The sequence below is a fragment of the Drosophila takahashii genome, chromosome 2R, assembly GCF_030179915.1.
Source record: "Drosophila takahashii strain IR98-3 E-12201 chromosome 2R, DtakHiC1v2, whole genome shotgun sequence".
NCBI classification, from domain to species: domain Eukaryota; kingdom Metazoa; phylum Arthropoda; class Insecta; order Diptera; family Drosophilidae; genus Drosophila; species Drosophila takahashii.
In genome coordinates, this window is record NC_091679.1 from 33,020,660 (window position 1) to 33,048,310 (window position 27,651).

A 27,651-nucleotide genomic window follows, 5' to 3' on the forward strand; every position below is an offset into this window, starting at 1 on the left:
AACAGGCTTTAAAATATGAGCAATAAATTATGAAGTTAAATAACTCGTCTTAATAGCAAGTGCCTGATACCTGAAAACACAAAAATTCCACAGAACATCAATTCCAAAATATTTCCACATTTTTCCAAAATGTTCACTTAGAAATTTTTCCACAATTTTTGTTAGGTTTTGATATTTATCTTTTTATGAGTCACAATATTTATAAGGCGCGTTCATATGTGTTGTACAATAATGTGATAAATACGTCAAGGCAATTAAAGCTTAAAAAGAAATAAACTAAGGAATAGAAATATTTTTTTATCTAATCAAAAAAATTACTTAGGTAACTATAAACAATTTTTAATGATCTTCTTATAAGGTATTGAAAAAATATTAACCTTGCTATAAGTTATTCGAAAAACGAAAAATCTAGAAGACTTTAAAATCCGTTTGGATTGATAAATCGAGATCATCTTATCTCCCATCCGATCAGCTGCGAAGGGGATTCCATTTCCAAATCAAATCACTTCTTGTTCAACTTTTTCTTCGCCATGGAATCGAAGTCGGCCCAAAACCGGCTGGCCCGTGACCATTTAACAAGTTTCGTTCAGTCGAATCAATTAGCGGCCAAGAGCGTTGACGATCGGCCTGATCGCCAAGAGCGTCATCGGGGCTCCGGCTCCAGGGTCTGACGTTTTGGTTCGCTTTGGATTGGTTTTGGGTTTACTTATGTTAATCAGCTGGCCGGGATGCAAATGAGCGTTAACAGCGCGCTGCTTTTGGCTAACAGAGCGCCCGAAAGCTCTCTACGGATATTTTGCTCCAGAAAACAAGGCAGTCTGTTGGCCAGAACGCGTTTGTAACTCGAGCGAAGCGCACGTGCCGGAAAAACGATACAAATTCGCAGTGCCAAGCGGTTGAAAAGGAAAACTGGGGAAAAACTGCCCCTACATTTTCCAGCAACAACAACAAGTGTGTGAGTGCGTGCGAGCAGAAATCTTGTGTAACCCGAAGAGAGAGGGAGAAAGAGAGAGGACGACAGCTGGGAAATTCACCACGGGCCACGGACTTGGATTTTCCGCTCGTGTGAAAATATTCGCACGCTCACTACGTTTCGGTTCGCCACCAAAGGCAGTTGCTCCTCAACTTTTCCCGTCTCGTGGGTGTAGTGCAGTGTAGTCCCAATAAGACCAATCAGAATAAGTCATCGGTAGAAAAGTAAACAAAATAACCGCCAAATGCGGATGGCACAAGTGCTTGAAACTAGAAATTTAACTACTAGAATTTCCAGGCACTATTAATCAGAAGGAATTTTAATAATACCCCTCGTGACAGTTTCTAAAAAAGTGGTCATAACTCTTACAACCATTAAGAAAAAAAAATGGCATAATAACGTAAAAAAACGGCAAAGCCAAGTGATACGGAAATGATAGTAACTGTTGCTTTTCGCTCACAAACACAATCGCAGCGGCAGTAACAGTAACACAGAGCTTCAATTGAGTCCTTTGTGGATTCGTGTTTGCGATTCCGTCTTTGGATTGTGGCTTTAATCAATGTGAACACTGTAGATTTTGTATGCCCAGGCAGGGTAGCAAAAGAGTTGCTTTAATGTTAAACAGTTAATTTAAAGTTTAGGAAAATATAAAAATAAAAAATTGAGTTTAACCAACAATAACAACTCCCAATCAAAAAATGCTTTGAAATTAATTAAATTTAGCTTAATCAGTTTTTAAGGAATTACACATTAACTAACAAAATATGATTGATTTTCATGTTTGACTTAACTTATGAGTCAAAAAAAGATTTAAAAAAATTTAATTTAACGAAAAGAGTGATTTAAATGCAGTTGATTAGGTGATTACTAGATAAAACAATAGATTGATAGGTTTGAAGAATTTCGTAACCAACAAAATCTGTTTTAATAGAAAACTAGCTGTTGCAGATTCAGAATGCAAATGAAAAATACAAACTAATATTTATGATGGCGATGCGAAGTCATAATAAATATAGGGTGTTTGCCAATCGAATCCCGAATTGGCCCACCTGCACAGGTGAGAGCAGTGGCCAGCAAGAACGTGTCTGTTGGCGAAGCACACAAAAATTGGCGTTGCAAAAATTTCAATAAAGCTGAAAAACAAAAGCAAAGCATTGAAATAAAAATTATTTCGTTTGCACTTCGCTTTTTATTTGCACGCGCGCTCACTCTTCGCCTCTTTTTGCGTCTCTCATTCAACAAGCTGGGAAAAATTATATTATTTGCCAGTTATTATTTAGCTGCTGTTCCCCCGAGAGAGAGGAGACCCTTTCAGAAATTCTTTTGTACAATCGGCCGTCGGCGCATTAAAATTAATGCTAATTATGAGCTTGTTTGCCCGTCTCCCGGTGACATTTGCCTGAGTTTTTGTTTAATTGCTGCGCTTGTTATGAGAAAAATCAATTGAAATCGATGCGGGACGCGAGTGAAAAATAATTAAATAAACGCCGAACGTGCGGCCAGTGATTAATAAAAATTATGCAAATCGCTCTGAGCAATTTAAAGCGGGGTTCTCGAGTCCAGCTTTGGAATCATTATTTTTATTATTATTTCTCGCCCGTTATTAACGTTAGATGGCGTTTAAGGCCTAATAAAAACACGACGAGAACTAAAACTGAAAATCAATAAACACAAAAGCCAGCCAGAAGAACGTAACAAGCAGCAGCAACAATCAACCATCAACCAAATGCGGCAACAACAAGTGAGCAAGTTAAAGAACCTTTGCGATTTGTAAACGCTGCGAAATACCCGTCGAGCTACAAAAAAAAAACAGCAACAGAACAAAAAGAACATTTAATACAACGCAAGGAGGCAGCAACAATGTCGGAGGGCAGCGATAACAACGGGGATACCCAGCAGCAGGGGGCGGAGGGCGAGGCGGTGGGCGAGAACAAAATGAAGTCCCGCCTTCGCAAGGGAGCCCTGAAGAAGAAGAACGTCTTCAATGTCAAGGATCACTGCTTCATCGCCCGGTTCTTCAAGCAGCCCACGTTCTGTTCCCACTGCAAGGACTTTATCTGGTGAGTTTTAGACCCAAGCATCCCCACCTCCTTCGTTATAGAACCCCCCACTACATAGAAACACATACAGTGGGGAGCAAAAGTGATTCCATGTTCAGAATATGCATGTTTGACAGATCATAAAACGTAAACCAATGAAGCAAATGAAACAAACTTTTTTTTTCTCGATTCCTTATTTAATTTGTAAGAAATAAACTTAAATACCTCAATAATACAAAAAGAAATGTAAGAGAGAAAATTAAAAAACAAAAACAGAAGGCATGTACTCAGTTTTGCACCTTCCGTTATTCGCACTTGTTTTTGCTCTCCCTATTTTCTTATCATCAATACTTGCAGATTTACCGTGTTATGTCTTTTTCACTTATTATTCGTTTTCATAATGAGGAATATCGCACATTTCTTATAGTTCAAAGTAGATTTAATGAATTAAGAAATTAGTCTCCAATTTATATCTGTAAAATGAAGAAATTATCGCGAGGTACCGAAAATAGTATTGTTTCCATGACTAAAAGTGGTTGTTCGACACGCACAATTGCTGAGAAGCTGAAAATTAGTCAGTCAGTGGTGGTCAAGGTGAAAAAGAGACAACATGTTTGTTCCGAAACCGTATTGAATGGTCGCCGCCGCCTTCTAACGGACTCTGACGCTCGACTTATGATGTCCAACATGAGGAAGGATAAGCTTTTAACACCAAAAGAGGCTTCTAAGGAGTTAAATAAAACCGTTAGTCGATGGACAGCCAGAAGAGCACTGGGTAGAATTGGATATATCGCTTCTGTTAAAAAAAATAAACCAGCTCTATCCGAGAAAAATGTTAGAGCTCGGTTAAAATTTGCAAAGACACACAAAAACTGGACTATAGAAGACTGGAAACGTGTTATCTGGTCGGACGAATCCAAGTTTAACCGTTTCCAGTCGGATGGCAAGCAGTATTATTGGCATAGGCCCGGTGACAAGCTTCAGAGACATCATGTAAAGCAAACCGTAAAGCATGGAGGAGGAAATATAATGGCTTGGGGGTGCTTCACATGGTGGCACGTTGGGCCGTTGCACAAAATTGATGGGATAATGCTAAAAGAGGACTATTTAAACATTTTAAAAACCCGTCTTCCCAATTTTCTCGATAAGACTGCCTATCCTGAAGGAGAAATCACTTTCCAACAGGATGGGGATCCCAAGCACACGGCGAAAATTGTAAAAGAATGGTTGGCAAAACAAAAGTTTAAGGTCATGGAGTGGCCAGCTCAAAGTCCCGACCTCAATCCAATTGAAAACTTATGGTCAATTGTGAAGCGACGGCTCGGGCAGTATCAATCGGCCCCATGCAACCTCCACGATCTCTGGAGACGCGTGGAGATTGAATGGAACCAAATTCCGAAAGAAATTTTACAGAATTTAGTTGAGAGTATGCCAAAGCGCATAAAAAATGTAATAGACAATAAGGGTCTTTGGACCAAATATTAATTTGATATTTTTTTACAATTTTTCATAAAAGGTGCAAAACTGAGTACATGCCTTCTGTTTTTGTTTTTTAATTTTCTCTCTTACATTTCTTTTTGTATTATTGAGGTATTTAAGTTTATTTCTTACAAATTAAATAAGGAATCGAGAAAAAAAAAGTTTGTTTCATTTGCTTCATTGGTTTACGTTTTATGATCTGTCAAACATGCATATTCTGAACATGGAATCACTTTTGCTCCCCACTGTACATAGAAAACCATCCCCATCCCCATCCCCCAACCCCTAGACGGCACTTGTGGGTCTACCAAGCATGGCCAGCAATGCGTCCACATAACATCAGTGGTGGGAATCGATAAATGTATATTGACAAGGCGAAAGAACTGAGCAACAATAGCAGAATAACGCAAATAAAAGAAACATATGGCAACAAAAACAAAGCACCCACAGTGGGGGCTAGCAAAACTCAATTTTTGAATAAATAAAGACTTGGGTTTGTGGTCAGCTTTATGCCTATGAATCCCGATATATTCTGATTCGGCAAACCACTACATTAAATGCAAGACTTTAGTTGTTCGAACGATTCTCGAAGGTGTATTCACAAACAAGCAATCTAGTTGAAGTGCATGCGTTTATTTATTCATGGTTTTGTTTATCTTCAAGAAAAGATTAAAATGGTTTCACTTTCAATTTATTAAAAATGTCCAAAAGTAACAAAGTAATTCAAAGGAAACCAAAAATGAAATCAGTTTAAATTCAAACAAATTCCATTGACCCAACTCTCTTAAGTAGAACTATTTATGACTTTTAAATCTGAAATATATATTTAAATAAAATGAAAATTGGATAATTATTTTTTTCTAATTGTTTAAAAAGTATTAGTTTCAAGTCTTGTTTTATCTAATGATCACTGTAGCTGAAGTCAAGCTGTTTCCCCCGAAATGCTTGTTGTTTTTCGTGGTCCTAAAGTTCAGCCAAAAGGTACAACAAGCACAAAAGCTAACCTGTGTAATATTTAATTTAGGTAAGGCTGCCAAAATCTGTCTTAATCCATTGTTGCTCCCTAAGCAAAAACAAACAGAAGAGCCGGGTAAAAAACACTGAAATTATATTGGGGTAACCTGTTTACTTTCCTGGCCTTCCTGGCAGCCGAGTCCCAGTAGTCACTTCCTGGTCTGCCAGCATCCCCGTGGATTATAAATCAATTTCATGCGCATTAAATTCCCCTCCAAAAAATCCAAACGTTGAAAACTTATTTGCTGACATGAATTTTGAACAGAATTTTGGTTTTTACAGCGGTTATCAGTCGGGATATGCATGGATGTAGGTATTCTGAAGGATTTATTTTACGCACCCCGTTGAGTAATGCTAGAGAATCGTGCTAGAACTCCATTTGAATTTAAAAACCCTTTAGAAATGTGCTCATCGAATTGCCATCAAAGAAAGCTGAAGTGTGTCGCCTCGCCCCCACACAAATTAATTAATTCGCCACTTAATATTCATAGTCAGAGTTGCCCTCCAACCACAGACACTTTGACGAGCAATTCCAGGGATATTAATTCATATTTAATAAACAAACACACGCTGTCTCTCTTCGCAAAGTGTCATAATGTCGGGGCGTTGCGTTGACAATCTAAAGCCGGAGTCTAATGAATGGATATGGAAGTCGCTCGCACAAAACGCAGCCAATTTATTAAGCTCGTCTTGTGACTCTCGTCATCGCTTTGGGCTCTTTAGCTAATTGTCGGCCAAGACATTTTGGCAATAATTAAATTAATTGCTGTTTAAAATGCGCAACCAGCCGCCAGCATCATCGATCTATGCCCATAAACCCCTGGTGGGGCCAAAACCGAAACCAAAATTTAGGAACCCAACGCCCAAAAACAAAATGAGCGTAGAGCAACAACAAAAAAATCGCAAAAAGCTGTTTGCCGGCACTGCATCATTATTACACGTAATTAACGCGCTTTGACAGCAATACCAGCAAACAGGCCTCAAAGCCACGCCCACCGCCGTAAACGCCCGTTTTTTGGGGGCTGCAGCTAATTAACAACTCCAGCCACTGTTACACTTGGTTTCGACTTTTAATTAATAGTGCGGGGACTTTGGGGGCACGCACACAGCGCTCGGTGTTGCAAAAAGGCGTTGCAGGCACGTATCTGGGCCCCCGGAGGGTGTTAAGTGGGTGTGGCGTTGAGGGGGTGCCTTCTTTGGCTGGGTGGTGCGGCAGCCACAGCGGCAGAAAAGTGTCACCCGCCTTCTTTTGCGGGCAGCAGGTGAAACATTTGCCGTGTTTACGGCACGTCATTTGCATAATAGCGCGGAAACCGAAAAGGTCACGATGGAAATTCCAGATAGAACCTCGAAATACCCTGAACACAACAATTTGCATTTTGCAAATGATAATTGGGTTTAATCAAAGTGTGGCTGATATCATGTGGTAGATTATTTAAAAAATGAGTAATCTCAATTAAAAGGAAGAAAATATATATTAAAAAATTTATTTAATTCCCTATCTTGTTTAGAAATTAAATTCAAAATGTAAAGTAATAAAAAAGAGCTCGTGAAATTAATTTTAAGATGTGTGTCACATATGTTACTTAATCGGAACAAACCATATTGGTAATTTTATGAGCTTCCGGAAAGAAAAATTATTTTGTAAACCCATAACAGCGAATAATTTGCTCAAATTCCGCCTAATTAAAAAACACTCTTGTCATAACAATTGACTAGTTTTATGCAAACTAAATACAAATACAGTTTGAATGCATTTTCTGCCAGCTATCCAGGGCATAAAAACCTTTTTGTTTAATTAATTAACTTAAATTGCAAACATTCTTAACCCCTTCCCTTTGTTTCAGTTTTTTTTGCGTTGCTGCAAAATATGCGCTTAATTAAAAATTGAAATGCATAAAAAATTGCGTGGGCGCCATTGGAGGGGTGGGGGAAAAACGGAATCATAGTATAACTGCAGGCGCGGGAAAATTGCTTTTTCACTTCATTTGATGGGCAAACAAAAACGGGAAAAAAAACCAAGGAGAGCTGAAAACAGCGAAAAGCCAGAAACAGACAACCTGGTCGGACAAAGGAATTAAAATTAAATGGAAAATGCGGGCCGAGCCAGAAAAAAGAAGAAACTGAATTATGAAAGTCAGCGATAACAAATCGCCCGATTGTCCGATTTGTGTGAATTGTCCAAGTGGTTACGACCTAATCGGATCAACTTTACTTTGGCTTAACGGACCGAACTTTAACCGGGTTTCGGTCCGTTCGTGCTGAAACTTATTCAACTGCAGTTGCAAAAGTTGGCCAAACAATTTCCAGCGCCTCAACTTGCTCCTTTTATAATTTATATAAATGCGTTTTCCCATCGTGCATGTGAATAATTTGCCTTGTCCCAAATTGCAGCCCGGACTGGACACCGAAGGCTTAGGGGTTGGCAAAGCGGTTTGTGGTCAAGTCATTTACGGTCGAGGGCTGGGACACGGCTGGGAGCGGCTCACGGAAGTCTCAGCCTTTTGGCCCTACAACAGGTCCTGGCCATTAACTAGTGGTCCGGAAAGGGGCTCTGTATGGCTTTAAGTTCTTCATTTAAATAGGCAAATATTCAAGAAAGTTATGTTGCGTTCCTGGCATTAAATGATAAATTTTGTATACATTTTAAAATTTTGTATACATTTTTGAAGATATCTATTACACAGGTCAACAAAATGGACTTTATTAAAAGGTGCAGGCCTATGGGCATTAAAATATGTTAATATAGACGTATATAAGAATATCTGCATACTTCGTTTTCGCGTTTAACGGGTGGTATTTGTGCAATCGCGGTTTGAAAAAAATAGCAACATTTAATATTTTGATTTAAGATATCTTCGACGGTCTTTGCCCAACTGTATTAAAACCTGTGCCAAAAAATGGCTTAGATGCCCATCTACATAATTGCATTTAAGGTTCCAATTTTATTTGAGTCAATCAAATCCTATGAGCCATTGAAGTAATTTGTTCACCTCTATTCACAACCAACTTAATGCGGTGAACAGTCTTAAAAAAATACAAGGAAAAATATGTGCCGTAAAATATTTGACAGGCATCTAGAGACGACTTTTCCCGAATTTTTGAGATAAAACCCACTATTGTACTTCGAAGGATGGAATTTATAGAATTTTTTCCGTAAGAACGGGAAAAGTAACAAGAATTTTGAAATTCCATTTTACATAAATATCTGACACATTCGTAGAAATTTGCCTTTCAATTTGTTTAGCAGTAGGCGCCGAACATCGAAAATTTGTATTTTCAAGGGGTTAGTATGCCTGTTAAATATCTCCCCCCACAATTTTAAGGCTACGCCACTGTTATCTTTAAAAAACCTACTGTGTGAAGTCACGACCAACTCGTTACATAATAGTTACTCAAAAATACTTGTTACTTTTTACGTTCCTATGAAAAAAATTCTATAAATTCCATCCTTCGACGTATAATGGTCTTATTTATTTTAAAAATTCGGTGAAAGACGCCTCTAGATGCCTGTCAAATATTTTAGGGCACATATATTTCCTTGTATTTTTTTAAGCCTGTTCACCGCATCAAGTTGGTTGGGAATAGAGGTGAACAAATTACTTCATTGGCGCATAGGCTTTGATTGACTCAAATTATGATGGAACCTTAAATGCAATTATTTAGAAGGGCATCTAAGCAATTTTTTGGCAGAGGTTTTATTACAACTAAGCACAGACCCTCGAGGACATCTTAAATCAAAACAATTAATGTTGCTATTTTTTTCAAACCGCGATTGCACAAATACCACCCGTTAAACGCGAAAACTAAGTATGCAGATATGCTTATACCCGTCTATATTAACACAATTTAATGCCCATAGGGCTGCACCAAAAACACTGTCGGCCTGTGTTATTATTACGTTAATTTTTTATTAAACTGATTATTAAAACTGATTATATTCATTAAATTATTGTGGTTTATGATAGATATATTTCACAACAAATTTATGTAGTCATAATAATAACAAAACCATTATCGTTCATTTTCATATTCGGATATATATTGGTAAAAATCTGTATTAAATTATTCTGAATTCACAATGTGTACTAGTTATATTTAAAATATGTATTAGAAAAGCTTATTAGGAGAAGTCATGATAAAATCAATGCGTGTTTAGTCAGTAGACCAAATATTTAAACTTAAATTAGGTACATTTCCCAATAGTTATTTTGAACAACAACGTGAAAACTTAATCTGATGGCATTCCACCGCTGTTCACTTAAATGATTACGTAAGGTAAACAAGTTTTTAGAGTAGTTACGATAAAAGCAAAGCAAACATGTTGACATTTAAGCAGGCCTTCGCTGTGAGGTTCTATAAATTCCTCGAGCCCTTTTTATATTGATTAATTTTAAACGGCCCATGGGGCCAGCGATTGGTCCCCCTTCTCGTAGCCTATTGATTAATGCTGCATTAAATATTTATGCTAATTGATGTAATGGACGTAACTTTATCTCTGCGAATACAAATTGACTCGTTTCCCCTTGCTATTTTCATGCTTTTTGCAGGGGCTTTGGAAAGCAAGGATTTCAGTGCCAAGGTAAGGGATCCCTTCGAGAACTTCGACCTGCAAATAACCCTTTCTCCGCCTGCAGTCTGCTCCTACGTGGTGCACAAGCGGTGCCACGAATATGTCACCTTCATCTGCCCCGGCAAGGATAAAGGCATCGATTCGGTAAGTGCGCACCAACACATATGCTAAATAGGATAAAATATATGTGCATATATATGTATATGTATATGTGCAGGATAAGGCACCCGACTGCATTTTCCTGTGCGAGTGGAGGCGGAATGGAATGGGGTCTTATTTGCATTGCTTTTAGTCTTTGTGGGCTCTGTCAAATTAAACTGTCATTTGGATTTTCGGTTATGCCAGGCTCCGTCCGTCGTCCGTCCGTCTGTCCGTCCGTCCGTTCCAAAAGTCCCAGCTGTCAGGTCCTCTCGTCCCGACTCGCCTGTCAACTTTGCTTTGCCAGCTAAGCAGACTCGGGCTAAAAATGCGAGTTTTCCTTTTGCTGCTGGGTTATGGAAAATGTCATTTGGATTTTTCCGCATACAGCAGCTCTCTACGCTGTGTATTTATTCAGGCAAACCGCAGCACCAGAAGAAATGATGGCGAAATATATATTTCTTAAAGGAAATTCCACCGTAACTGGGGGCAAACATTAATAGCTAACTATTTAAAAGAAATGGATTTTTTAGGGCGTGTATTTATTAGCTAATTTTACTTACAAATCGTAATTAAATCTTCATTTAATTTTCTGAATTAAAAAATCTCTTCCTGTGTATATAAAATCCTATGAATTTTCTTTAGAGTGTACTGTCCAAGCGAAAATTCTGTGATGGGGAGACAGCAAAATATGGCAGGAATATAGAGAAAAGAGTCTCAGATGGATTGGGTTTTAGGGCGGGACAGCTATAAAATGAAGTAGTTTTTTCTCGGCTTAAATTTCAGTTCCTCCCCCGCCAACCACGCACATGAAAAATACAGAAAAGATATTTTAGTTTAAAAGCAGTTGCAAACTTACACTAAACTTATGTAGAGTTTGTCATTTGTTATGTTTTCAGTGCGAAAGTTAACCGCGAAATTGTTAATTTGTCATTGTGCTCTGTTGATTTACCATGAACAAAATTTGTACTTTGTATTCTTTTCCATGTGTGCATCCACCAAAATCAAACCAAAAACTCAATTCGCTGTCCAACTCACGCTGTCACGAAACCACGCACCAAAAAAAAAACAACACAACAAAACAAAATGAATTCGCAATCGAAATTGAAACTGAAATTGTTGCAACCACAAAAAAAAATAAAATAATCGAATAAAGGACTCACCAAAAACTCAACACAATTTCGAGCCATTCACATACGCAGGACCCACGTTCTGCGATCATTGTGGTTCCCTGCTGTATGGCATTTACCACCAGGGTCTCAAATGCTCAGGTAACCCCAACCCCCTAAAGCTAGAACCCTTTTTTACCCCCAATAAGTGTTTTTCCCCTCCGGCTTCTATCTTCTATCTCTAACCACAAAAGTTTTTCGCTTCTCTCTTTCACTTAACTTTTAATCCTTTTCCGAAAAAACCCCAACTGTCAGTGTAAATAATGATGATAATGTATGCGTGAGCTTGTTTGTGTGTGAGTCTGTGTGGGAATTAAATTTTAAACGCAATTTGACCTGGTCAACAGCAAGGAGAAAGTTTCTTTTGCAGGCCCTAAAAGTTAATTATTTAAATTGTTTAACCTACAAACATACAGATATATGTGTAAGCAGGCCGCACCTTTGTAAATATGTCGATACACCCGGGCAAAGGCTCTCGTTTTTTCGTATATATATATGTGTTGCTTGCTTGCTTTTCACTTCCTCGTAACCGAACCGCACTGAAAGTTTTCTCTGTGTGCCACGTGTAACCCACTTCTCCGCCCACTTTTCCCCCACCCCTTCCAACCCCAATTCATTTGCATAATTATGCACATGCCAGGGATACTCCGAGGATTCCAGTGGAGAGGGCCCAACTTAGTTGCCGAACAATGCTCGTCATTTGTTTAGACATTTTTGTGCAGCTGCCCTGTGATATAAATATAATTTTAATGTGTTTTTGGGCCCACTAACAAATTGTAGCAGTGCCACAGATAAAAAGTTTTTCAGGTCCTGCCTCGAGGTATATATGTGTATGTACATAAGTGCTACAAATTCCTTAACCCAAATAGCTTTTAAATTGCAAATAAAAAGAATAGGAAGAATGTTAAATTTCAGAAAGGATCCCAAAACAGAATAACCATCACACAAAAGCTGATAGCTCATGTTTCAGAAGTCCTACAAATTAACAAATACAAATGGTAATTTTGCAAAGTTATCAACCTTTTCTGTGAATACAATGTGTTTCTCCCTGAGTAGTTTCTAATCCACTTAGGCATAGGGGAACTGTAACTACACTATACCTTCTTCCAAGTGGGCCTGGTAATTAATTCACAGCCATAGCAACTGGCCTAATTAGAAGGAGTCAGAAGTAAACACCTGATGCAGAGGCAATAAAAGAGCATTCGGCGAATTGGAAAATCAAATGTCAATTCCAACTGTGCCGTCAAGTGCGATGTTATAACCCTGGCAACCCTGAATGAAATTTGCCTCTGGAAAATGCTCACAGCACAACCCACTCATCCCATCCCAATTGTGGCTTTTTCCCTTTGGCCTGTGTGTGAAATACAATCTGGCCTAATAACCTTACATGTTGCCTTTGTCATTTGTGTTTGTGCGACATCTTTTGGCTCTTTATTGCCACCCCTGTGTGCATCAAATCGGATCAAATTTATTGCGACAGGTGTAGGCAAATCAATTTCGGGCCAAAGCTTAGCTTCACACCTGAACAGAATCGATTGGGATTCCTCGAAATTTGATTGTAATTTGTACTTGAAGCGGAAATTGAAAACAAATGCAGTTGGGCCCATAAAAAGCTATCATATGGCAGGCAGATCCCCACCGATATGACCGCATTTAGGAGCCCTGCCCCGAGTCCATATGACCGCCCAACTTCTCTTATCTGCGTTGTCGGAATAAATGACATGGCAATTTATATTTGCCAACGCTGTTTCCCCCAACTTCGCACCACCCCATTTGTTATCGGGCATCAGTTGTTAATATGCTGGCAGTTATAGTATATATGCCGGCGTTTTATATACCAAAAATTACATTCAATGGAGTAATGGAAGCTGCCATCCCATCCAGCTAGATGATGATGATAGCGATAAGGAAAAGTGGGGCGGCGGGATTTCTCGATGGATGGAGGGGTGCTCAAATTTGTTAGGTGACAGCGAGCGACGTCAGGAATGCTGTGATAAATTCACGCTGCAAATATTTTTTACAAATTTTTTTGCGCCGGCACGTGGCAAATAAGTAGGCGTCAAATGGGGGGCGTGTTAGCCAAATGAAATTCTATCTGCGTGCGTGAGTGTGCGTGGGCCAAGAGACTTATTGGGAAATGTGTGACGCGGGGTGTTTGTTTACGATGCTTTCATGTGGCTGATACTGTGACGTAATGATAAGAATAAAACAGACTGTGGATTGAACTTTTATGTTGGGTAAAGTAAATTGGTTTAGAACATACACATGACCTTTTAAAAGAAGAAGTAATATTATTTTTTCAAAAAATGTAAACAAAATATATATGCACATTTTCTAAAATAAATTTTTAAAGTTTTAGGATTAAAAAAACCTATCTTCAGGGCTATTGAATTTCCACTCTTTAGCCAAAATTTCCACAATGTCAAGGGGTTTATTCGAGTGTCAGCACCTGTGGCTATTCAGGGTCTCTCAAAGGCGATTCCAATTGGAGGCCGCACACACACACGTGTTTACCCTCAATGCGATTGCATTTTATCCAAACAAATCCCCCACCGCCCCCACATCGACCACTGCCCACCCTCGCGGCCTTGAGCATGCCCGCCAAAGTATGCAACAACTTTTTTCGTTGTGCCAAGGCCGTCCGTATGTCTGAGTGTGCGAGTGTGTTTGCTTTCTGCTGGTGTTTGTCTTTTGGTAGCAAAAGGATATTAATGGCTGAGCAGCTGTTGAACCTTGGCAGAGACAAACAACAAATGGCTGAAGCCCCCAAAAAAAATAAAAAGAAAGATGGAGGAGGGACTACTACAGGGGAACTACTCAGTGGATGCTCATGCTGGCGCATAATGCTATCAAATGTCCTTGCCTGGGGCACCACCACCCACCGCAAACTGACACAACAATCGCAGGATAGTTCCCCTCACCCACGAAAAGAAATAACCTTAAAGTTTTCAGCCAATGTCACGTGTGAGAAAGATTTTTTTGTGCGAGTGTAAGAGCTCCTTGAAAAGGATTAGGCGGCAATTGTCTTTGCAACCTTCGCTCTAGTTACTTATGTTCTATACTGTATAATACATGTGTATATGTGTGTATATACCCACTCATCACACTGCCACCATAAACCCTCTTCCATTTTCATTTGATTTCGCTGTTTGTGACATGTGATGGCCAACTTGCAACTCAATTAACGTCGCGTTTATTTCATTAGCACGAAAGCAAAACTGCAGAAGTGGAAAGCATCTGCAGCAAAACCCCCTACAGAGGTTGAATTTTGGGGGCCAAAATGCTATTGAAACCATCTTTGAAAGTCCTTAATTGCGGGTTCTAAACAAAGTTAGTTTTTTTTCCATTTAAACTACTAAATTTCAAATTTAATATTCAATTATACAAATCGATATTATCCTTTGGGATAGTAAAATATCTCCTCATTTAAATCAAAATTCTGTAGATAATAAATCACCTTCAGTAGTATCAGCTTTCTGTTGTTCATACCATGCGTCCTTTTTATCATGTTGTTTTGTAGTCCTTTGTGTTAATTTGCAATTGCACCTATGTAGCTATTACGAACACCTATTCCCATGCCCTGCGTTAATTTTCCATTAGTTTTCTCTTCCAATTCGAATTTCAAACCGAACTCGAAATCGGGCAGGCGCATCAAATGCCCCACAAATGGCAGAATGTCACATTCCTGTCGCCGACGTTCTGTGATCATTGTGGGTCTCTTTTGCACGGCATCACGCACAAGGGTCTCAAGTGTCGAGGTAAAGTCTCCTAAAGTCTCCCCTATAAAGTGTAGTATAGTATAACCCCCCCTCTTTGTCGGCGAAAGTGTCCCAACTCATTTGCATTTTTGGTGGCGTTGCCGCAGAGTTTTTAGATTGTTGCAATTTACAATTAGCAGCGCTTTGTTCCGCTCAAGTGTGCACTTGTCTTTGTGTTTGTGTTTGCCAGAATGTATATGTGACTGTGTGCGTGAGTGTGAGTGTTTTGCACACTTGGGCGAATTGTTTGTTCTTGCTTTTGTCACTGTCGCTGACAAGTTTCCGCCAGCTTTTCCCGCTTTTCCCCATTTGTTTTGCCTCGCCAGCTGCCTGCAGTTGATTTTCTTTTCATTTTTCGTTGACATTCTTAAAAACTTGTTAATTTTCACGTTATTGCAAGTGCATGTCAAGTTTGCAAAGCCACTTAATAAATGTTTACTAATTTTAAAGGGCCAACAATATGTTTTCGAATTTGTAGAATCGGGCGCCGGGGGCTGTTAAAGTATAAATATCTAGCAAGGTAATATTTTGCTCTTTTTTGGCAACCAATTAAATGAATTACGCGCTATTGACCTAAACAAACACGTACAAAGGTCGCCTGACCCGAAGCAAATGTAAATGTGTTTATGGTTGTATTGTTCCGACTCCAAGCATTTTATATTCATATGTATGCTAAAAACAATTTTTCAAATAATTAAGTTAACATTATATATACCTACCTTATAATTTACAACAAAATCATAAAAAAATTGAAATTAGTTTGTTTCAAAAGGGTGCCACGCCCCCTCTAACGCGCACAATCGCTTATATACGATTTAAAAATTTCAATATTTCGAAAAAGTAAAAATGCAGTTTTATTGTGTTTATGAATACCTACACCCAGAAAAAAAAATGACCTAAAATGTCAAAAAATGGCCTAGAACATAGGTAAAATTGGCCTAAAACTGGAGCTAAGTCCTTGAATGGCCTAAAATTTAGGATTGTATGACCTAAAATGTTAGGCCATTAATGGCCTAAAATGGGGTAATTTTTGGCCTAGATTTGAGGTAATACGCTGCCTTAAAATATGAGAAAACCCCTATCCAAAATTTTAGGCTTTCTTTGGCCTAAAAATTTGTACTGAAAAATGTTTCATATTATAAAGTAAATACAGAGAAATTTATAGCTAACTCGAGGTCAATGTCGGCTTAGTCTTCAAGAAGTCGTCCTTATTCCAACACACAAAAACGAGCGAAGAGGCTTCACTGTTCAGCAGTGAAATCGCTGTTTTATTCAACGATCGAAGTGGGTTACCATGCAAGCCGCGCTATAACTGGTTGGGAATTATAGCGTCGCTAGAACGGTATCAGAGTTCCGTGAAAATTTATTTAGGTAAAATGCATTAATTTTAAGGCCCACAATGACCTAAAATATTAGGCTATACGGGACCTAAATAGTAGGGCAAATATACCAAAAGTTTAAATTTTTAGGCAGTACATGACCTAAAAAGGAACTTTTAGTCCATTTAAAATGTTTTAGGATATGCATGACCTAAAATGTTGTCCATCATTTTTCTGGGTGTATCGAAATGTGGAAGAAATTTTTTAAATCGGACCATTCGTTTAAAAGTTACGGCGGATCAAAGTTTTTATCTCCATCTTCTTCGCACTCCCTTTAGCTGAGTAACGGGTATCTGATAGTCGGGGCACCCGACTATAGCGTTCTCTCTTGTTTTTTATTAAAACCCAAGATTTTTATCTTGGGGAAAAAATCAAATATATAGTTAAATAGATCCTCCCCACTGCAAAGTGATTTTAATTCTATGAGATGTTCTTAGCTGCAAAGATCTTGTTTGTGTGCTAAAATCAAAAAATAAACGTGCTAATCAAAACCTGGTTCAAGTCTTTCGGGTAATAACAGACCTTGGCAAATTAATTTTCCACATCACTAGGCGAAACAGTATAAAAGCTCTTCGAACAGTCAATTGAGTTGGATCTTACCCCTACCCCACAAAGATGATCGGTTACCTGAAGGTCCTTCTGTTGGCAGCTCTCCTGGTCCTTAATATCGATTCTGGATGGTCTCAGTATCCTCCCTATCGGAGTCAGTAAGCCGGCAGTAGACTCTGGATTGCTAAAAGACTTATACATTTTTCAGAATGCTTTAATAATGAAGGATACTGTGCATCAATTCGGGCCAAATGCAAGGAGATAGGAAGTCGTAATCTATGTCGGCCAAGGGAAAAATGCTGTAAGAGGTAGTACTTGCGGTCCTAACTTAATGTTGCTAAAGAAGATGCAGCCTTCATTAAAAGTAAAATGAAAACTCAAACTTTAAGGACCCCTTCTGTTATCAGATCTTTTTAACTATTAAATAAGTATTTTTATAGGGTTGGACAGCTAAATGCTAACCCAATAGGACAGTCAAAAACTCACCTCCCTCGTGCATAAATATTATTTCTGAGAGACCCAGACTAATTGATTTATTATTCGTCTTAATATATAAACCACTGAAAAAAGGCTTTGCAGCAGTTAACAATAATGACCACCTTCTTTTGGGTCTTTCTGCTAGCAGTTCTCCTAATCGCCACTCCTGTGGTAGGGCAGCGGAATAGACAAAGTCTTACTGCAAGTACGTTTATTACACTAACCTTTATATTCCGGCCATTACTGATAGTCCAATCCAAACATCAGGATGCGGATCGGGATGGTGTCTGCCTGTAACCTACCGTTGTCATCGTATAACGAATAAATGTTGGGACCCAAGGACCAAATGTTGCTTATGGAGCAAAAGAGAACGGAATACACTTTCGTAACCACTCCTTATTCTAATTTTATTTACTGCGTTTTGTCGGCTTTAAAACTCCTCCTGAGGCGAAAAAAATAAAAAAGGTTGTCTTAAAAAAAGCATAAATAGAAATAGTTTCCTAAATCCTATACTTTTTCCCAAATCCAACAACAAATCAACAAATATGAGAGAGTCGTTTAACATTTCAGTCTTTTTTAAGTAGTTAAGCATTCAAAATGAACTAAATATATATTTCGTTTTAGGCACTGATCAATTTATTTAGGTCTTGTAATGCATTCAATTCGAATGGTCCAATGGATTTATGTGATGTGCTACAGCGATTATCATGGGTCTAAATGCCAAATTCCATATCCTTTACAAACCATAATAGTTCAGTCCCAGACTAATCAATTTAGCTTAGCTCTTAATATATAAACCTCACACAAAAGTCTAAAGCAAGTAGTTACAACTATGAACAGCTATGATCTTGGATTCTCCTGCTGGCAGCTCTCTTGGCTGCGATCTTTAATCCAGCTTATATCGATGGCATGAGAAGAACTCTTGGGTGACTAAAATTCATTGTATTTGGCAAAACCCTTGTAAATTGACTAGAACTGATTAGGAATGGTAATGAGCTTCGCGGATAATCTGTGTCTAAATGTCACATTTATTTCCTCTTTAAAAAACACAGCTCCCATTAGCAATTTTTAGACACAGACCAATCAATTTAGCACACAATTTCTGAGTATATAGCACCTCGATAGAGTCTGAGTCAATCAATCAAGCATTATGGTCCGCTTTATTTGGGTATGTGTTCTGGCAGCTCTCCTTATTACCAATATTAATCCAGCCCATGGGCGACGGTATCGAAGAAATACCGGCGAACGTACGTAAACCAAACCTTATTTTGATCTAGTCCTTGCTCACACGATCTAATATTAATTTAGAATGCCAAGTCGGATGGTGTGTCACTATTCATAACAATTGTGCAAATACTGGACACCCTTGTTCAAACCCACGTGAAAAATGTTGCAGATTTCCTGCATATGGAAGTGGAGGTGGAGGTGGAATGTTTGGAGGTGGGAGGCCTGGAGGTGGGAGGCCTGGAGGTGGGAGGCCTGGAGGTGGGAGGTATGGAGGGAGTCCTGGATCGAGTTCTGGATCAAGTTCTGGAAGTTCTGGAGGAGGGAGGCCGAGGCCTTGGGAGCATATGATGGGTTAGAGCTGTAAAATTATCGATATTATTGTATTGTATTGATATTTTCCAAACTTTATCGTTAACGTATCGATAATATCGATGTTTTCAAAGATAAATAAAAAAATATTATAATTTTCTTAAAAATATTATTATTAGAAAAAAAAGCGGTAAATTTATTTAATCATATTTTCCGGGTCTCATTGTTAAAATACAATTTGTTATGATCTTTCAGACTAAAGGATCCTCCTCTTAAGAATTTGTGGTTGATTTTTTTTTATCATTGAGCTGAATTGCATCAACGATCTCTAGAAAGACACCAATTCTTAGTCAAAAATTTGAATTCATTTGAATTTCTTCTAAAGAATTTCCGGTTGATTTTTTGTTCGATTCTTGGTCCAAATCGCTCAAACGATCTTCGTTTTGTTTGGTTTTGGTACTAAAATCGCGGTAATTTTTCTAGTTTAATTGATACCATACAATAGTGAAGAAAAAATTCCTCCACTTTTGAAGAATTCGCTGTTGTTCTTTTTTGTTTTTCTTCGAAAAGCGACCAATTCTTATCCAAGGGTATAAATTCGCGGTTTCTTGAGATTTTTTTAATAGCGGACAAAAAGTTGGTACATCGATATTTGAAAAATATCAAAAGTATCGATATTATCGATACTGACATGGTAGCTTGGTAGCTGATGGCTTTCAGTAAGCGGAGTCAGTAAGCCGACAGTAAAGTAAACTAAACACGTGACTAGTACATTAATATATAAGTGTCACTTGTAGTGCTAGGAATTTAAATAAATAAATAATATTTCCCGTCTTAAGTCTGGATTGCTAATAGGTCTTACAAATTTTCCAGAGTGCCAATTGCAAGGAGATAGGGCCTTTATTAAAAAGCCTCTCTTAAGTAAAAAAAAAGTTAAAAGTTAAAAACGCAAACTGGACGGGTATTTTTTGTTGGCAGATCTTTTTCCATACAATTTTACTTTAACAAGCGGTATTGAACTATTAAATAAGTATTTTATAGTGACAGCTCCCTCGTGCATAAATATTATTTCTGAAAGACCCAGATATTGATTTAGTATTCGTCTTAATATATAAATCACTTGAAAAAGTCTTTTGCAACAGTTAACAATAATGAACTTCATCTTTTGGGTCTTTCTGCTAGCAGCTCTCCTGACTACAATCGCTAGTCCTGCGATAAGGCAGCGGGATAGACAAAGTCTTTCTGCAAGTATAATACAACAGCCTTTAAATTCCAGCCATCGGTTACGTAGTCCAATCCAAACATCAGGATGCGGATCGGGTTGGGGTTTCCCTGTGACTTACCGTTGTCATCGAATAACAACTAAATGTTGGGACCCAAGAACCAAATGTTGCTTATGGATCAATTTAGCACACAATTTCTGAATATATATGGAACCCCGAAAGAAACTGAATCAATCATTATGGTCCGCTTCTTTTGGGTATGTGTTCTGACAGCTCTCCTTATTACCATTATTAATCCAGGACGTGGGCAACGGTATCCAAGAGAACGGCGAACGTACGTAACCCTATTTTAATGCAGCCCTTGTTCACACGATCTAATATTAACTTAGGCTGCCAAGTCGGATGGTGTACCACTAGGCATAACGATTGTGCAAATACTGGGCACCCTTGTTCAAATCCACGTGAAAAATGTTGCAGATTTCCTGCAAATAGGCCTGGAGGTATGAGGCCTGGAGGGAGGCCTTTTTGGAGTCCTGGGAGCCCTGATTGATTTTTGACTAAACAAAATTAAAAATGTTTCCTATTTTCTGGATAGACGACATTTCAGGGTTATTAAGGTTGAGGGCAAGGATATTGTGGTACTACATTTTTTTGGTTACCCTGTGCAACATTTTAGATCTTTGGATGTAACTGCAGTTTGAATTTTACAATCGAAACGCGTCAAACATCATATGCTGTTCTTCTACTTGCCACATGTTACTCTTCGAAAACCAACTATAACTTTTAAATACCCTTTGCTAACGTATATAAATCGGGGATTTAGTTTGGTGAATATGGTTGATATTTTTGGTGATGTTTTAAATTGTTTTAATAATATCTAAATCATAATACTTTATTTTTGATCTATTCTGGTGTGTCACAGAAACCTCACAGAAATATTTCGTAATGGCCATATAGTAACCATTAACTACGTTCCTTGCCGAAGACATTTAGTAAAAATCTCAAATGATAATTTTATTATAACATTAGTATTCGAAAACGTTTATATTTTAAACCAATTTATTTTTCTCCACCCTTCTTTGGGTCGTCTGCAACACTTTTCAATTGAATTGCAGAAGCCACGTATGCTCTGGCATATGTAGTTTTTTGGTACACAATATCCTTCTCCACCGCATCCTAAAATATTCATTTGACTATATAGTGGGTTTGTAATATTTATGTGGAGTATACACTGATAATAAAAATCACGCTCAGAAAGGCTGCCAACAAAAATCCTTTCAGAAAGCTGACCATTTTTGTTCAATATTTCGAGTTGTATTGTATGAACAAAATTTGTCTTGCCAAAATTATGGATAGTTGTGAAGTTGTGGACTCGAAGCAAACACAATCTTATGGCATCCATCGAGGATGGGTTAATTTTGTAATACAGTGTAATTAATGTAGAATTGTAATATATAATTACAAAATCAATATATCATGTGAAATAAGCAATTCCATGCCAAGCCCTTTCCAGGCAATTGCAATTATCACGCAAACAATTAAAAAAAGCTTCTGAAGTTTCTCCTCATGTACAGCCATTTTATTTGTTACTCTAGAGAGGGATGGATACCTTCTCGATTTATTTTCTTCTCATATCTTTGCTGTCCGTTACTTTGTATTCTAGAGCCGCTAATTGGCGTAAGTGTGTTTTCGAATTAAATAAAGAATCTAGCTCATAAAGTTTTTCAAATACTTCAGCGGAATGTGCAAGTTATGGACGCTGCTATACCGTCAATACCCCTTTTGGACACTTTAGACAGACAAGGTGTGTTCCTTGTTCAATGGGTTGATTATTACTTTAAGTAAGATGTTTAGTTAAATTGCAAAAATCTTGCAATGATTTAGGGTGAAAATGTATAAGAGCAAAACTTTTAATAAACTACTTATTGACTTTACAAATATATTCCTTGAGATTTTAAACTTACATTGGAAATTTGAGTGTAATCGTAGTATTAAAAAGAAAAACAATGAAGGTTTAAATATCGTAAACCTAGTTTCTTGTTTGATCGATAACCACGATAATTCTCATCGGGGTTATATAAGAAATTCGTCATGCATTTTATAGCCAAGCGTTTTCACAATGCCAAACGACTTAATATATCATTCAGTGTTATTTCGAGAGCCAAGATGGTGAAGTGTTTAATATTATGTGCGATTACTCTCCTGTTGGGTTTTATTGGCGTTTGTTCTTCCCTTCTTTACAAACGTTAGTACAATTTTTTGAAACTTAAATCTTAATCAAATCATATATTTGGCAATTTAAGGATGTGGAGCTGGAGTTTGCGTTCCATCGGACACTGAGTGTATGTCTCCTAGATCATCAGTGTTCTGTGGGAAACTACAAAAATGTTGCGTAACAACAAATAGGTCTGGAAGGAAGGGAAAACGCTGAACCACTTGCATTTTTTTGTTAACTACTGTAAGTTTCAGCTAAGCGTTCCCCAACTGAAACGAAGCAATTTCTAATGGCGTAATTTAAATAAACAAACTTTAACAACGCCTTAAAATCTGTCTCATTTACCAAAATGGCAATTCACCTAAGTATCCTATTGTTCTTAATTCTTTTAACTTTACTGAGTTATTCGGAAGGTTTTCGTCTAAAACGTTTGTATATTAATTTCTATATAATCCACTATTTTGTATACCTTTCTAATTAAAAAACTTTTAAGGCTGTGACAATGGACTTTGTTTGCCAAAATACGTTTCATGCAAAAAGAAACTAAAAATGGAAACAGAAATTTGTAAGAAAAGTGAAAGATGCTGTAACAATACATAAATTAACAAGGAAAATCGTCAGTTACGAACCATATTAATGTACAGACGCCGCTGTAAAAATCATAACAAATAAAAGATGAAGAGAAAAAATTTTTGGAACTATTGTTCATTATTCCAAATTTTTTTTTAAACAATATAACATGTTTTTATGATTTCTTATCATAAATTTAGATATTATTAATGTAGTTTTTTTTCTTGCCAAAAATCTGATTAAAGCTTTTATTAAACTCATTTTTAAAACGAAAAAAAATGTTTGGGGCTTAAATAAAAAATATAACATGAGCTAAGAGCTTGCTAGCAAAATTGTAACTTAAATTTAAAACAAATTTCAAAGTTTATAAGCTAACATATTTGAAGCCCATCATATGAGACTTTTAACTGATCCACAAAACTGCAAAAACACTTCATATAGAAAAAAATAGTTTATATAGTGTATGCAAACAGCCAAGGAATACAAACATATATGCATGCAGGGGTACAACCCAAAATGGAGCCCACATTATGAATACACACTCGTATCTGTATGTTTTTTTTGCAACGCGCCAAAGGAAACCCTTTTTTTGCCTTTGTGTACACATTTTTGCACATTCTGTGCTGACCAACATGCCACAGGGCCGCCCCGCAAAACGTATCTTAAATACCACGCATACGCAGGGGGAGCCGGACATTACGTATACGCCACGTTCGCTTGAGCGAAATTAAGACCTCGCCAAGGGTGGCGGTAAGGAACCAAAAGTAATTTTACACTTCACCAAAGCGGAATGTTGCCAGCAGAAAAGAGCCGAAAGGAAAAGTCGGGGAAGGCCGATATGTGAGAGGAAACTGAAGCAATCGGCACAAACAGGATGATGCCCATTGATGCCCCATGATGGCCGATGATGGCGGCAAAGTGTTTTAATTGAAAGCAAAACGTGTTTCATGAAAATGAATAGCAATTCGATTTTAGCGAATAATTTCCAATTGAACGCTTGCCCCTTGTCAGAGTCAGGAGCTACCCAGCTGCCATCGTGAAGGAGCAACAGTTTGTCAATTTCCGCTGGCAGTGAAATGGGGAAAAAACAAAACCTGTGGGTCCGATAGGTGGAAATTGGCTTCAGTTTTTTTTTACTGATTGGTTGTGCCAGATGCAGCTACAGGGCAGATTAAACGGCAGAGTATACACAGGTAAACTTTAGTTTCCAACAACGTGCACGGTAAGTACTTCACATTTTATCTGTGTGCGAGACTGTACCTCACTTAGTTGTGTGTGCGAGACTGTACCTCTGTGCGTGTGCGTGTGTGTGCGTGTGCTTTGTTCTACTTCAACATCCAAGTCATGCCTATCAACCCCACTGACCAAACTCTATTTGCAACCCCTAACTCCTTCGCCATTCAGACTAACCAAGGTCAGACAACTAAAGATTCTCAACTTCTTTCCAACCCCCCTCTTCAGCATGTGACATGAACGTGCATGCCCGCTGCAAGGAGAACGTGCCCAGTCTTTGCGGATGCGATCACACGGAGCGACGGGGTCGCATTTATCTGGAGATCAATGTCAAGGAGAATCTGCTAACTGTCCAGAGTAAGTGGCCCCTAAAGCCAGGGGAATACAAATTTAAGCCGCTTAAGCATTGTTACCAATTATGGGCGAGCGGTCTAAGTTTTTTATTTTGTTTCTGTGCCTTCGCTAAAGGGCGAGTGGGCGAAAAGTTTACGGAATATGAGGGCAAATGAAAAAAAAAAAAAAATTATGCCCCGGGAAGCCGCAAAGTTTGCCAAGCAACGCGCTTAAAATGTTACATCTTCTTTCACAGTCTTTGCGCCTTTGTATTTCTCAGTTGCTATGCGTTCCGTTTCGTTTCGTTTCCTGTTGGGGAAAGCTTGGCGGCCCAAAGTTGCAAGTCCTTCGGGCTCCTGGGAAAATTGCTTACGATTTGCATTAATTCATTATGCGCGCTTAAGGAAATTCTCCGTATTCGTTCTCCTTCGTTAGCCGCAAATGCCACATAATGAATACTAAACTAGACTGCAGTTGCAGAACAAAGGAGCGGGACGGGTGGCTGGATGGGATGGATGGGTGTATCCTCCGGGACACAATGCTTTGTCCCGTGCCCAGGAGCATATTTCACGTAATTTCTGTAGCTGCTTTGTGGCCGAAGTTTTCACTCAACCGGGATGGGTCCTAATTGACTGCTTATGGCACAAATGTTTGCACTACCCACATTCCATTGTCCTGCTTTTCAGTCAAGGAGGGTCGCAATCTCATACCCATGGACCCCAACGGACTCAGCGATCCGTATGTGAAGGTGAAGCTAATCCCAGACGACAAGGATCAGTCGAAGAAGAAGACTCGCACCATCAAGGCATGCCTGAATCCTGTCTGGAACGAGACCCTCAGCTAGTAAGTATTTTTCTAGTAACCATAATATTAGTTTATAATTCCAAATGTGATCTAGTGATCTGAAGCCCGAGGACAAGGATCGACGAATCCTGATCGAGGTGTGGGACTGGGATCGCACCTCACGCAATGACTTCATGGGCGCCTTGTCCTTCGGCATCTCGGAGATCATCAAGAACCCGACCAACGGCTGGTTCAAGCTGCTCACCCAGGACGAGGGCGAGTACTACAATGTGCCATGTGCGGATGACGAACAGGATCTGTTGAAGCTCAAGCAGAAGCCGTCGCAGAAGAAGCCCATGGTGATGCGCAGCGACACGAACACGCATACGTCGTCCAAAAAGGACATGATTCGGGCCACGGACTTTAATTTCATCAAGGTTCTGGGCAAAGGATCGTTTGGCAAGGTGCGTAGATAGCCTCTGACTTAAGATTAGTTACTTATTATATCAATATATATAATTAAATATAGTTACTTCAAATCCATGCATTCAGGAAAACCATATCAACCACGCCACCTCTTTTAGTTTACTTGTAAATAATTTCCACATTTAATTTAATACCTTTAGGTTTTGCTAGCCGAGCGCAAGGGCAGCGAGGAGTTGTATGCCATTAAGATACTCAAAAAGGATGTGATTATCCAGGACGACGACGTCGAGTGCACCATGATTGAGAAGCGTGTTTTGGCGCTGGGTGAGAAGCCACCATTCCTGGTGCAATTGCACTCCTGCTTTCAGACAATGGTGAGTCTAGAGTCTATCATCGGAGGGGGGTATCCAAAAATAGATAAAGAATACCTCCTCTGCAGGACCGATTGTTCTTTGTGATGGAGTACGTAAATGGAGGCGATTTGATGTTCCAAATCCAACAATTTGGCAAGTTTAAGGAGCCAGTGGCTGTGTAAGTGTCCTTTTAAAATCAACCATCGTTACCCTTAACTATTGTTTCCCCTTCAATAGATTTTATGCTGCTGAAATAGCTGCAGGACTTTTCTTCCTACATACCAAGGGTATACTGTATCGGGATCTGAAGCTGGACAATGTCCTCTTGGATGCAGATGGACATGTGAAGATTGCCGACTTTGGCATGTGCAAGGAGAATATAATGGGTGACAAGACCACAAAGACATTTTGCGGTACCCCCGATTATATAGCTCCCGAGGTGGGTTTAAGAGATACGCGCCACCCAATAAATATAAACATTTTACATTTTCCTAGATTATTCTTTATCAACCCTATGGCAAATCGGTGGACTGGTGGGCCTATGGAGTTCTGCTCTACGAAATGCTAGTGGGTCAGCCACCATTCGATGGCGAGGATGAGGAGGAGCTGTTTGCCGCCATAACTGATCATAATGTGTCCTATCCAAAGAGCCTGAGCAAGGAGGCCAAAGAGGCCTGCAAGGGCGTAAGTTCTTAACAAAATACTATCTAAATTTAAACTACTAACTAAAAAAAAAAACCTTCTTTAGTTCCTAACCAAGCAGCCAAACAAGCGATTGGGTTGTGGTTCCTCTGGCGAGGAGGATGTGCGCCTGCATCCCTTTTTCCGACGCATCGATTGGGAGAAAATAGAAAATCGCGAAGTGCAGCCACCATTCAAGCCGAAGATCGTAAGCAGATTGCATCCCTATACCTTTACCTTATCTTACCCTTAATCCTTTCATTATCCAGAAACACCGCAAGGATGTGTCCAACTTTGACAAGCAGTTCACATCAGAGAAAACAGACTTGACGCCCACGGACAAGGTGTTTATGATGAACCTGGATCAATCGGAATTCGTCGGCTTCTCCTACATGAATACCGAATACGTTTTTGCCCCATAGATTCAATCCGATCCGATTCGATCTAGTTTCCATGCTGCGAGTTGTGTCCCATTAGTCTATTTTGATATTGATCGCTAAAAGACATCTTGTTTATCTCTGTTAAGTTTTCTGTTTGATTTTCGACCATTATGTGTATCTATATTTATTGAATTGTTAAGTTTTGAGTTAATTTTAAGTGCTAGAAACTGTGAAACAGAGCTTTAGTTGTGGAATTTTCGAATACTGTTCAAGAGCACGTCCTCACTTAAAGCCAAATGAAAAGAAAGCAATAAAAATGAACATTTCAAATACTTGATAGCCTATCACTCTTCGTAGACCTTTCATCGAT

The 27,651-nt window shown here is 38.7% G+C and overlaps 1 protein-coding gene across 3 annotated transcripts; it reads left to right on the forward strand.

Moving 5' to 3' along the window:
• Positions 1-825: 825 nt before the first annotated feature.
• Pkc53E (Protein C kinase 53E) lies at positions 826-27,613 on the forward strand. 3 transcript variants are annotated; one of them, XM_017144017.3, is made up of 14 exons: positions 826-955; positions 2,587-3,033; positions 10,056-10,087; positions 10,143-10,222; positions 11,373-11,487; positions 24,554-24,682; positions 25,345-25,501; positions 25,557-25,905; positions 26,068-26,241; positions 26,307-26,398; positions 26,458-26,659; positions 26,716-26,904; positions 26,969-27,109; positions 27,171-27,613. In XM_017144017.3, the coding sequence occupies exons 2-14, from the start codon at positions 2,834-2,836 to the stop codon at positions 27,321-27,323; spliced, it is 2,013 nt and encodes a 670-aa protein (XP_016999506.1). In that variant the 5' UTR covers positions 826-955; positions 2,587-2,833; the 3' UTR covers positions 27,324-27,613. The 3 variants fall into 3 exon arrangements, with proteins under 3 accessions (XP_016999506.1, XP_070068326.1, XP_070068325.1); XM_070212225.1 differs by lacking the exon at positions 11,373-11,487 and adding an exon at positions 15,032-15,143; XM_070212224.1 differs by lacking the exons at positions 826-955; positions 2,587-3,033; positions 10,056-10,087; positions 10,143-10,222; positions 11,373-11,487 and adding an exon at positions 23,543-24,285.
• The last annotated feature ends 38 nt before the right edge of the window (positions 27,614-27,651 follow it).